Source organism: Nyctibius grandis, chromosome Z (genome assembly GCF_013368605.1).
Source record: "Nyctibius grandis isolate bNycGra1 chromosome Z, bNycGra1.pri, whole genome shotgun sequence".
Classification (NCBI taxonomy): Eukaryota; Metazoa; Chordata; class Aves; order Nyctibiiformes; family Nyctibiidae; genus Nyctibius; species Nyctibius grandis.
The window spans coordinates 21,969,174-21,981,179 of NC_090695.1; the positions used below are offsets into that span (position 1 = coordinate 21,969,174).

General features: G+C 39.9%; 1 protein-coding gene across 2 annotated transcripts in view; it reads right to left on the minus strand.

Moving 5' to 3' along the window:
• Nucleotides 1-3,155: 3,155 nt before the first annotated feature.
• The window catches only part of ADAMTS6 (ADAM metallopeptidase with thrombospondin type 1 motif 6), a 187,089-nt gene continuing 178,238 nt past the window's right edge, over nt 3,156-12,006 (minus strand). For both annotated transcript variants that reach the window (XM_068423111.1, XM_068423110.1), the window contains exons 23-24: nt 9,425-9,581; nt 3,156-3,265 (exon numbers count right to left, since the gene is read on the minus strand). In XM_068423111.1, coding sequence (XP_068279212.1) covers nt 3,156-3,265; nt 9,425-9,581 — 267 coding nt within the window. The remainder of the gene's footprint in view (nt 3,266-9,424; nt 9,582-12,006) is intronic.

Genomic DNA, 12,006 nt, shown 5'->3' on the forward strand with positions numbered 1-12,006 from the left:
ATAATAAAGTAACAGTGTACCACATTAATACTGAGTATAAAATAATAAGCAACTAATCACAATAATACAAAGGTAATTTCAGTCTGTATTATTAAGGATATCTATGCGACATTCACTCCATTACAAAGTTCCTAACGAAATGCACTATTTTTGGGTGTATACACCTTGAGGGCTTAATCTCTATAGATTTTTTTCTTTCTGTTTTGATTTTCTCCAGCTGATAGTATTGCTCAGTGGAAGTACTGGCACCAGATTGATTTCTGCATTTCATATTCTACTATTTGATTCTAGGCCTGTCATATTCATAGCCTATACAAATAGTCCTTTTGTCACTACTTAGGAATATAACAGTATTTAGCTTAGATTATATAGATGGCTACAGTGTAGCAGCAGCAATGAACTGTGCTGTGGAAACCAATTATTTTTCTTTGAATTAGGTTTAATTTTTCGGTCTCAGTCTGAATTGTTGCTTAGTTTGTAAATCCACATACATTCGGTGTTTTGTTCCCTTAAACAATACGATTCAACATTGCTCCAGGGAGTTCTTAAAATTCCAACCTCAGTGCTGTTATGTTGCAGAGTAAACATCGGACTCCCTAGTGTTCTAGCACCAGTAAGAAAGCAAAATGTGTCTTTGGAAACACTCCTTACAATTTTAATGTCCTAAGTGAGGTAAACAAAAAAAAAAGGTTTCTTTTGAATACACAGAAAATCCTTTTCTTGTTAGCCAAAAAGACACATTAGCTGATAAACAAAATCACGGCCTGGAGAAAACTGGACCCTGATACAAAGAGGCCTCTTGCTTCGGGAATGCCATTGCAATCCCTTTCCCTTTCATCTTATTTTTGACCTAGCCAGGGCATGCTAGCACCAAGGTGTTTTGTCAAAAGGATATAGAAAGTCAATTCACTTAACAGAGAAGGACTACATACTGCCCTTAATCCCTATGTGCAACTCCCAAAGATTGGAGGTTTTTTATCTACTGGTGTCAGTTTTAACAGGAGTTGTTTACATGGTGATGAGAGCAGCAGACAAGCATGTCTGAATACACACAAGCCAATTGAAAATGAATTCCACTGGTCACAAGCATATGGAAGTGGAAATACTGGCAAGAGGTAGCAGATGACAGGAATTTGATGGTCATGAATACACGGGCTACACAAAACCCCACAAATAGATTGTCAATATGTTGGGGGGATTTCATAGCATGAGACCTGTTAACAATATCTATTGTTCCTTGTTAATTCACATTAGTAAATAGTGTGCAATACATTTGGCTTGTTATTGGTAAAATACATTGGTACACTTCAATCTCACGATATTTTGAAAATATTTTTCACTGAAAAGAATACTTCTTTTAAAAAAGTGCTATTTGAGTTAGAATTTGTAACACATTATTGTTCACATAATTTTAATTGCACTACAACAAAGGAGGCATAGTTGGACACAAAAGCACATTCATCAAGTACCTGCTGCAAAATGCAAGCGTTCAAGTACAATATATTAATACAAACAAGTACCTTCTTTCTTTATCTCCTTGTTGAGTCTGTTACTGAAAAGTGAAGGGGAAGGGGAGCACAACAATAACTTGTTATAGTAGATTCTTGAATGTGACTTGTCTAAGTGGTTTGGTTTCACTTTTAAAAAGGCAAAGTATTTGGTGGATATTAAAAATATGGTAATATGAAATAAGTGGAGTATGGCAGCCAAATAGTTAAGGCATCTAGCTACTAATCCAGAGGCATGAGTTTGTTCCAGTCTCATGCGGAAAGCTGCCCCTAGCTTTAAATATGGTCCAGCTTTAAATACATACCTGGCCATTTAGGTGAAGGTGGCCAGACTTCTTTCTAGCCACCCCTTTTCCAGTGTGCCTCAGTCCTGATAGTCCAACAGGCCTCTTGGCTCAAGCACACGTTTGACTTCTCATTTGAACAGAACCTAGATACCTGCACAAGTCATTTATTCTTTGGTTGTAATCCTTGCCCACTTGGATGTGGTCTCCTGAACTGCACATTCACATATTCTTTCTCATAAACAAATGCCCTTCTGCTATGGCATCAAACAAGGGCACATCTGGAACCCATTTTAACTTTCAGCTTTGCAAATGATAGTTGCTATTACACAGCAGGCTTATCTTTTGCACTGGAATTTCTTAGTTTTGGAGAATCAAAAGTAACACGTAAACCAGACCTAGATGCCCACAAAGTTTCTTCTTCTTTGTGGCTGGTGTTGTAAATAAAAGTAAGCTGGAGTCAAAGTGTAAGTTCTAAGCAACCTGTACTGTAGTAGTGAAGGAGCTGGCAATACGGTCTTCACCACTGTTGGATTGTGCCTCCTCCATGATATTGAAATATGTTCCCTTTCAGTGGAAATCTCAGCTTCACTTGTACAATGTTAAGATGGCTATAAACCTGCAACACAGATTTAATTTTGTTTCATAGCACACTTGTATTTCATGCACCACTGCAATAACTGTTGAACCTCTTAAAAATAAGTCTCTCGTGGTTGTTCTATTGAGTATAGCTTTACATATGGCTCACAGCAATGTTCAGAAAATAAGGATTACTCCAAAGGGAATTAGGTGGAATGAAGGAAAAATACATTTTTTAAAATTTTCTGCTCCTTAAATAACATTTCCAAGCTCATTTTATAATTTAAATTGTGGTGCTGTGTCATGAGATAAAATAGTTAACATTTTTAAGCTATGACTTAACAGTTTTTGATTCTTCTTTACTTCCATAGTAGACCAAGTCATAACAGCTACATTTGAAAAAGTTTTAAATACAAATGGATTCAGTGTCATTGCTAAGTCCATAATAAAAATTATTTTAATGGTTCAAGGAGGTAAACAGACTATTGGATTTAGTCAAAAGAACACAAATGTTCCACAGTAAGCTATTCTATATGTGTTGTGTGGATCTTTCCAATTTGGCATGCCCTCCTTATACTGTGTCCAGCACTTTGGATTAATAAATCCCACTTCACAGAAGTTAAAATAATATTGAAATCCTGTCAGCTGGGGCTGACCAGTGGTTATGTTTTCCACAGGGTAATGCATTTGCAAGGACATAAATCTCATTCCGCTGTGTGGCTCTCTTCGATGGACACTCTTCTGCAATGATAGTAACAAGGCACATTCTTGTGCTTTCTGTGGGTCAGTGTCCTTGGCAGGTCTTGCAGCACATCTGTCTGAAGTATGCTCGACTGCAGAACTTGAACTTCAGCACCAGTGGGCAATAAGCTACTTTGTTCACATCTTTGCACTCTAATAATTAAGAGCATTAAAGAGAAAAAAATCAGAAATAAAAATTAAAGTATAAAGAAAATCTGACATTTAACATGCTGCTTCTGTATCCATCCACCTTGTCCTCTTTGTAACTACTATTTCTAGTCTAGCCTAGTGCATACAATATATTTTTAAAAGTCAGAAAAATGTTTGCAGGGCTTCTCTCCCAGACATTTAGAAGTGTGCCCACTTTGTCTTGGAAGAATTATCATTTATTGGGATAAATGATCACTTTAGACAGCTAGGAAATGTGAGTCATTTTTGTTACAATACTTTTATAGCTTCTTTCTCAGGAGTTATTTTATCCATCCACGAGAGGTTATCCAAAAATCTAACACAATTCGCTCTATTTGGTACCATGCCTCTGCATTTGTAACAATCCTTGAAATAGAATGTGCATTGCAGCTAACAGGGATGAAGAAAATGATGCGTGCTATGAATAAAGGCACCAATGCTGTGAGTTCAGCGACTGGACCGAATGGTGGACTATACTTTAGGCTTAGCTACACACATCCACAATTTCTTTTATGCAGGAGGAAAAGTAATTTTTATGCCTGTAATAGATATGTAAGAGCTTTTTTTCATACTTGGGTTTTCCCCTCTCAGCAGCCCTTGTCATACTGGCAAGTAACTCTCCCAGGAAGGGAGAAAAAGAGCTCAACTACGCAGAGGAAGGATTCCTTCTTTTCCATCCCACACAGGTCATATCCTAAGTGACTTGTGGGGGTACATTACAGGACCACTGCTGGAATATGCTGTGGTTCTCCTCTGGCTCAGTTTCCTTTCTGTAGAAAGAAGGTGGGAATAGGGAATGGTCCATGCCCAGTTCTTATTCTGATATAGCTGGAGATACAGCTATATCTGAGAGCTCAGGGGTACACTCAGGTTCTACAGCTCAGATGTTGCTGTTGTAGACTTCCTTTGCACTGGAGTGAATATTGTGATAGATGCCTGACAGGGCATTTTTAGTTAAAAGCATTTGCACAGTTCCTTCCAGACTGATATTAAAACAGGACTTGGGCAAGGAGCTTTGCTTCACCTGTAGGAAGGATGTAAGAGATGTCTACGCAGAATAAGTAAACCCCACAAGACGGAGAAAAAGTAAACACTGCAAGTTTGAATTACAAAAATTAAGTGATGGGAAGAATGAAATTAGATTAATTTCGCAGAAAATTTTTTGTCTCAAATGAATGCTCTAAGTTTTTACTCTTTTAAGGTTGCATTTGATGCTGGCTGCCCCCTACAATCTTTCTCAAATTACAACAGCTATAAAGAAAATGTGAATAAAAAGGAGATGAACTAGCAGTACTTTGACCATTATCGTATTTTGTATTGATTAGGTATCTAGAAGTGAAGACTGGAGGCCAGGATGCTGTTGCTCCAAGGCCTGACAGAACAACAGACCTTGACTCTAAGACATCTGTAAGCCAAATATGAAAGAGACAACAGACATACCAAACAGGTAAGAAAAGAAAAAAGTAATAGCAAAACAAACACAAGCAGCATGTACAATCATTCAGCTACTCCTATTTGTCTTCCTTCTACAGACAATCTCATAGTACATTATTTTTGCTCTGGAACAGGCAGTTATGGTCAGTGCGTTCATGTTGCAAGCATACTGTAGTAGCAAGTTAAATGCAGATGAGAATTTCTAGTATGTGAACCTAGGAAAGCATTAGTGAGGCGGAATTTCAGGGTCTGTACTGAATGGTATTTCTGATAACGGCAATATGCATGCTTTTAGCTAGATAAGTAGAGGTCATGAAATGATTTAAACTTTCATTTCATTAACGCAGATATAGTGCTTTCATTGTCATTTTTTTACTCCACCTATTCAATGTTTTATGTACTACTTTTCTAATTTCTTAATTCTCAATTTGGAAACAGAGTTGGATGCCAGAAGAAAAGACATTGGGGGCAGCTGGTGAAACAGCCATATTTCTCTATCAGAAACTGCACATAGTCACTGTGTTTCACTGAGTTTCAGAACGTCTTCACAAGAGGTAAAATATCTTCCAGAAATATTTCAGGTCCTTGTGTTTGTGAAGACTGGGAATATAATAGAGACAGATGGTGAATTATAAATGAAGTGAGGAATAAAAAGGTTCACTTGATCTTGATGAGGCGTAAAAAGTTCACTCAATCCCAAAAATAACCCTCATACACACTGTATTTAGTTAAATACAGGTAAAGCCACTAACTGCATTTTTGCTAAAAGTAGGATTTGAAATTATCCTATTTCATGTTTCTTTAAGTTATTCTTCCTCTTGACTAAAACTGAACCCTGTTCAGTCAATGCCATTTGGACAGCAGGGAGACAATATTCTGGAAGTTGCCCACAACTTCTGTTTTAAAAATCAGTTTTGACATAGATACGGTGGCTGATGTAAGTAGCCTATTCTTCATAGGACTGTGGTTGAATGGAAGAGGTTTAGCAGAGCCCTTTTTGTCCCTAGTAACTACTGTTAATAAGTTTCAGTAAGCTACATGTATTAAACTCTCCTTTCCTGAACTTTGTGGCTAGATCAGACAATATTACGATATTAATATCACATTACAGTAATAAGATCACAGAATGTCACTGTTCCCTCAGCTACAGAGACTGCAAAGACATATCACACAAAATACAACAAAAACTGAAATGACATAAAAATAGATAAAATAGTTTTCAGGTAGTTTCAGATGGCTTTTAGCAGTCTAGATTCAGCAGACATATATATACTTAAGAGAATAAGATAATTCTGAATACATTTCAAATCGTGTGGTACATGCTGCCTGTAGTTCACTTCCAGCCACAAATGCAATGTTACCCTCATCAGTGGCAGCCTGTCAAAACCCCATCTACAATATTCTAAATCACCAATGAAGAGTTTAAAGAAAACAAAGAGCTAAAGCAGATGTAAAATGTGACAAGATATATCGTAACTTTCTTTTACTATTTCTATATCCCCAAAATTTTTACTCTTATTTTATATAAACAACTGGTACTTTCCCCAAGAAAGTGCTTCCAAACTTTACCAACATGATCATTATATTGCACAGTGGCTCAAGCTTCCTCAAAAACATGTATGTTCTTATCTTGGGTTAACAAAATTAAATTGTCCAGAAATTGTTGAATGTGTTCCATGGGCTGTGAGCACTGGAGTTTGGCAACTGAAGGGAATCAGGAGGTTTGCTGGGGTTTGAAATAGGAAGAGAATCCCCTCAGCTAGTCTGACCCTGCTGCAAACCAGCAACATGTTGCTGAAGTTGCTTTTGCCCCACCGCAGGGCCCAAAGCACGAGGCAGTGCTACTAGGTGGCATGTGGACAAAGCCTCCGCATGCAAGCAGATATGCTTTGCTACATACATGCACTCCCCAAGGAGCAGAACCTTCCCTCTGAGAGACCTGATTCCTTCCCTGAAACCCAAATACTGATACACAGTTTACATTCCACTGCACCTGGAGAGAGACAGAAGTGAGCATACAGGCACAGTATGCTCCTCTCACAAATACATTCACAAAGAAACACCAGAACTCAAATATTTCTTTCTCAGAAAGTATTATCTTTCCCAAATAGTTGTGCTCTTTAGGATTAGTTAGTTCTTGAAATCTTGCAAGTGTTCCATCATCTCCAGCATGCTGAAAAAGATACGCCTCTCTGTTTAAAGGCTAACACTTTACTAACACAAGAGATCTCAGCTCCTCTTGTGCCTAAGAGGATTTTTTTAAGGCAGAAAATGTGCAATACACGCACATTATTCTCCAAGTCCTCCGTTTGCGCTTCTTACATTCAGTATTTAATAGCAGCTCTGAAATGTGTATAAATTAGAATATATATTTAAGAAATACTTGCAAAAGTATTGAAAAAATACCTTGAGGACAAATTTTTTGTCTAATTTTGGGATAGGGCACTCGTAGTATTTCATGGATTGCAACAAGGTTCTTCTGAAAGGATGTAGGTATTTTAAATTGTTAAATGGACTTTCAGATTACATTCACTTTTGAGCCATTTGAGTCACTTAATCACTTACAAATAATCACTGGTTTCCAGTAAATACCTTCAATTTGGGACATAAGCAAAAATGGGATGCGAAGTGGCAACATGTTGGGAACCATATCTATTGGAAGAGATTGTGCTATATCTTTTTCCCCTCAATTCTTCCGAACAGCGCTAATGAGGCTACATGGCTGTCAGTAAGGAGCTGGCTCACGCCTGGCCCACTCAGAGTGCAGGCCAAAGAGCTGAAGTCCATCTGGACTACTATGTAAGTGATTTTCAACATTTTCTATTTGTGGATCCCCAGAATTTTCCAGTGAAGGTGTAGGTCCCTGAAAAACACTATTACCAACAGGCATACTTTTCATAGTTACCCTGCACAGTTCCACAGTAAAGAAGTCCACGACTACCCATTGTACATAGATCACACACAGAAAACCCCTGATTGTATTAATCTATGGGAGACTAGCATATTTTCCTGATAATATTGAAGAATTACTAACGTAATGACTATAAAAACCAACATGACCTTGTCATCTTGAAGTTAAGAGGAAACTGGGACTAAATCATGTCCACCTGTACGTAATTACCTTCCTTACTTTGGAAAAAGTCAACATTTGTGTTTGGAAATAAAGTATCGTTTAGCTTTTGAGCTTTAAAGGGCAGAAAGCTTCCTAGATTGATAATCATCATGTAAAGATTACTTGAGAGCACTAAACATAAAAATGGGAATTAAAATAACCAAGAAAAACTCTATTATGAAGACGTTTTTCAAATGACAACATGGGATGATAAGCCTCTACTTAAAATTAAAACTTCCAAGCAGTAAATTACGGTGCTCATACACTGAATCATCTGGGAAGATATTCTGGGAAGATGGGAAGAATTTACTATGCTCCCATTTTACATATTTCTGGGAAGATTTTACCATGCTCTTATTTCATCACAGACATCTCCATTTGACAGACTTTTATGACAACTTTGAATCTATGGCGTGAACCTGAATGGATACAGTAGGTATTGAATGAATACCAAATCAGGGTAGATGGTAGCATAAATCTGCCTTGTTTTAAATTTAAACTCAGAGTATTTGTTACAGATAAACAGGATATTAAACTTCAATGTAGTTGGAGAACCTGCGTTAAAGATACTCCATTATACACTGCACAGAGATTATTTATGTTAAAAGGAGTAGTGTTAATGACACTGCGGTACTCAAAATTTAGGGAATATAAAAATTTAGGGAATACCTGTTTTAAAAGAACTATTATTGATGTGCAATCTTTCCTGATTTTTGGACATGTATGTTTTGGTAATTTTTTATTCCTTTTCCCCTTCCACACAAAATGAAATGTACTCATCTGGTGTGCAACTATTCTAAATTTTTACAATCAATTAGGAAACTTTTTTTTTTTACTGCCTAGCACTCCAATTCTACTTTGAAGACAGCATTTCATAATAGGTTGTCTTGGACAATTTAGGAGTTCGGATCTGGAGCCTTTCATAAACATTAATAAGCTTATTTTGACATTATTATCTAATATATCCTCTAGTAAAAATATGTTATTATGAAGCTAGTTAATATCTGATTAAATTAGACTGTATCATGAAAAAAACACAGTAATTATTTCAAACAGGCATTATAAATCCAAGAAATTAAAAGTTAATTAGAAGAAACTGACAAGTAAGTCAAAGTGTAAGAACAGACTTGTAGCACTGTGTAGCATTAAATCTGTGGTCCTAGTCTTTCAATGAACATGTAATTATCTATTTTTGCCACTACATTGTTATGCTAACCACTGCTGGAGCAGGTAGAAGGTCAGCGGATGAGAAGTATATCATGCTCCCCCTGCTATTATGGACATTTCCATAGAACCAATAAAGAAGCTGGAAAATTAATGACAGAAAACAATAGTATTTTTTCCATGACTTAGGCTATATGTTTTTAAGGGTGTTTTTTTAAACAAAGAACCTGTATTTAGGTTTTTATTGACTCCACTTTTGAACTACAATGACTAATTGGAAAGTAATCGTAAAATATTCATTCACAGTCTGAGAAATGATGTCATGTAGAATTTTACTAATAAATTAATGCAGTAATACTGACCACATCACTTCACTCTTTCCAGAATAAATTATATTAAGATGGCAAACTTACCTTCTGTGTTGGAAATGGGAGTACTGTCACATTTACTTTCACACTGCTGCATTGATGAAGGTCTAAGTGTTTCTGGACACTCGCTGGATGCTTGTCCAGTGTATGAAAGGCACTGTACCGTTCTCATCTGTTGTCCAAGACCACACTGTGCAGAACACTAAAATAAGAAAGATAAAAAAGTAAAAAAACAAGATAACAGGAAAGCAATCAGGAGCAGCACACATGAACAAATTTTAAAGATGACAGGCATCTGAAGAGATTTAGTTACTACAGAAAATAATTTTCGTAAAATACTTCAGAGTTGTTCTTTTTTGACAATATGTGAGCTCTTGTCTTTCAAAGAAAATAAAACACGATGCAGTGCTGGCTCCCCGAACAGTTTAGATTTGAGATATAAGAGTATGATTTACACTACTTCATATATCATGTCTGAGTTTAAATGCCTGTTTTCAAGAGAGATATAATTACTTCAGAATAAAGAAGAAAAACCAGGGAGAACAATAGCGGCGGCAGCAGCGACAGCAGCAACAGCGACTTGAGGTTAGTGCGGGGGCGAGGGCGACATCGGGCTTAACCGGGCGGTTTTCGTACTCTGGGCCCCCCCGAGCCCCACCCCCGAGCATCAGCCCTGAGCTGCTTCCCCTACTTCCCCCCCCACCCCAGACCCTGATGTTCCCGGTAAAGAATCAGGAGAGGAGGGGGCGTAGCCGGAGGCACCGCGGGCGATTTAAACGCACCACCCCCTGTTGATTGGGTGATAAAGAGCCTCCTGGAGGGTAGGGACTAGTCCCTGGCCAGAGGGGAGAGGGGGAGTCAGCTATGACTGGGTGTGTCCCAGGGCAGGGGAGGCCACAGCTGTTTGCAGCTCATTGGGGGAAGGCGCTGACTCCCTCCCAGTGCACAAGGCGAGGAAGGTGCCAAGGAGCTGTGAACCAGGGGTGTCACCAACAGGTATTTCCCAGCTCAGTGAAAGAACAATGGTATCTACCCGGCGGAAGAAGACCAAAATGGATGTGGGAACCCAGACAGAGCTCCCACGGAAGGATGCAATGGTGCAGGTCGCAGGCTGCAGGGAATGCTACAGCGTCTCTGTGGTGACAGGGGGCTGTGTGCGCTGTGAGCAAGTAGATGATCTGCTCAGCCGAGCAGCACAGCTGCAAAGCCAGGTTGAAAGGCTTCAAGCCGAAGTAGAAAGGCTTAGGAGCATTTGGGAGGCTGAAATGGAGATAGACTGGTGGAGCCAGGCTCTGCCTTCCCTGCAACAAAAATGGGAGCACCTGCCGGAGAGCTCCCAGGATCGAGGGACCCCTGTACACTGCCCCTCTCAGGTGGAAAACATAACCTAGAGGAGAACAATAACCTAGAGGAGAGGAGTGAGTGGAGGCAAGTCTATGGCCATGGCAAAAGGCGAGTGCCCTCCTTGCCTACCTTGCCTCCACAGGTGCCTCTGAGCAATAGATATGAAGCCCTAGTGGAATACAGCCGGTCCAATGGGGATGTGGTGGAGAGGCAACCTATATCAGAGGTCCCACCACAGTCAGAAAAACCTGACAGGCGTATAGCTACCTCCTCCACAAGGAAGAAGAGAAGAGTTTTAGTGGTCGGAGACTCCTTCCTAAAGGGATCTGAGGGCCCAATATGCAGAGCTGACCCCCATCACAGGGAGGTCTGCAGACTGCCTGGAGCCCGAATCAGGGATATCATCAGGCAACTCCCCAACCTGGTGAAGGCCACAGACTACTACCCCCTGCTGATCTTCCAGACAGGTGGGGAAGAAGCTGCATCCCGTAGTCTGAGGGGGATGAAGAAAGACTACAAGGCCCTAGGACGGTTGGTGAAAGAGTCTGGGGCACAAGTTGTTTTCTCCTCCCTCCTTCCATTTTCAGGTGATGACGTGGGATGGAATAGTAGGATTCTCTCTATTAATGCCTGGCTACGAGACTGGTGCTACAGGCAGGGCTTTGGGTTCTTTGATAATGGCTGGTTTTATAAGACAACAGGTGTGACGGTAATACATGGGAAAGGTTTATGTCGTAGGGGCGAAAGGGTTCTGGGACAGGAATTAGCAGGGCTCATTCAGAGAGCTTTAAAGTAGATTCGAAGGGGGATGGGGTAGTAGCTGGGCTTGCACCACTGGGGCAGCGCTCTAGTGTTGAGGCAGACCAGGAGGCCTCCCATCCCCCTGGGGTGAAATCGGTGTGCCCAGCTCGCTCCCTGAAATGCCTGTACACCAATGCACGCAGCATGGGGAATAAGCAGGAGGAGTTAGAAATCCGTGTTCGGTCGGGGGGCTATGATTTAGTGGCAATTACAGAGACTTGGTGGGACGCCTCGCATGACTGGAATGTGGTCATGGATGGCTATGTCTTGTTCAGAAAAGACAGGCCACTAAGGAGAGGTGGTGGAGTTGCTCTTTATGTGAGTGAGTAGCTAGAATGTATTGAGTTCTGTCCAGGGGCGGATCAGGAGCAAGTTGAGAGTTTGTGGGTGCGAATTAAGGGGCAGGCTGGCAGGGGTGATACTGTTGTGGGTGTCTATTACAGGCCACGGATCAGGATGAGGAGGGTGATGAGGCCTTCTAC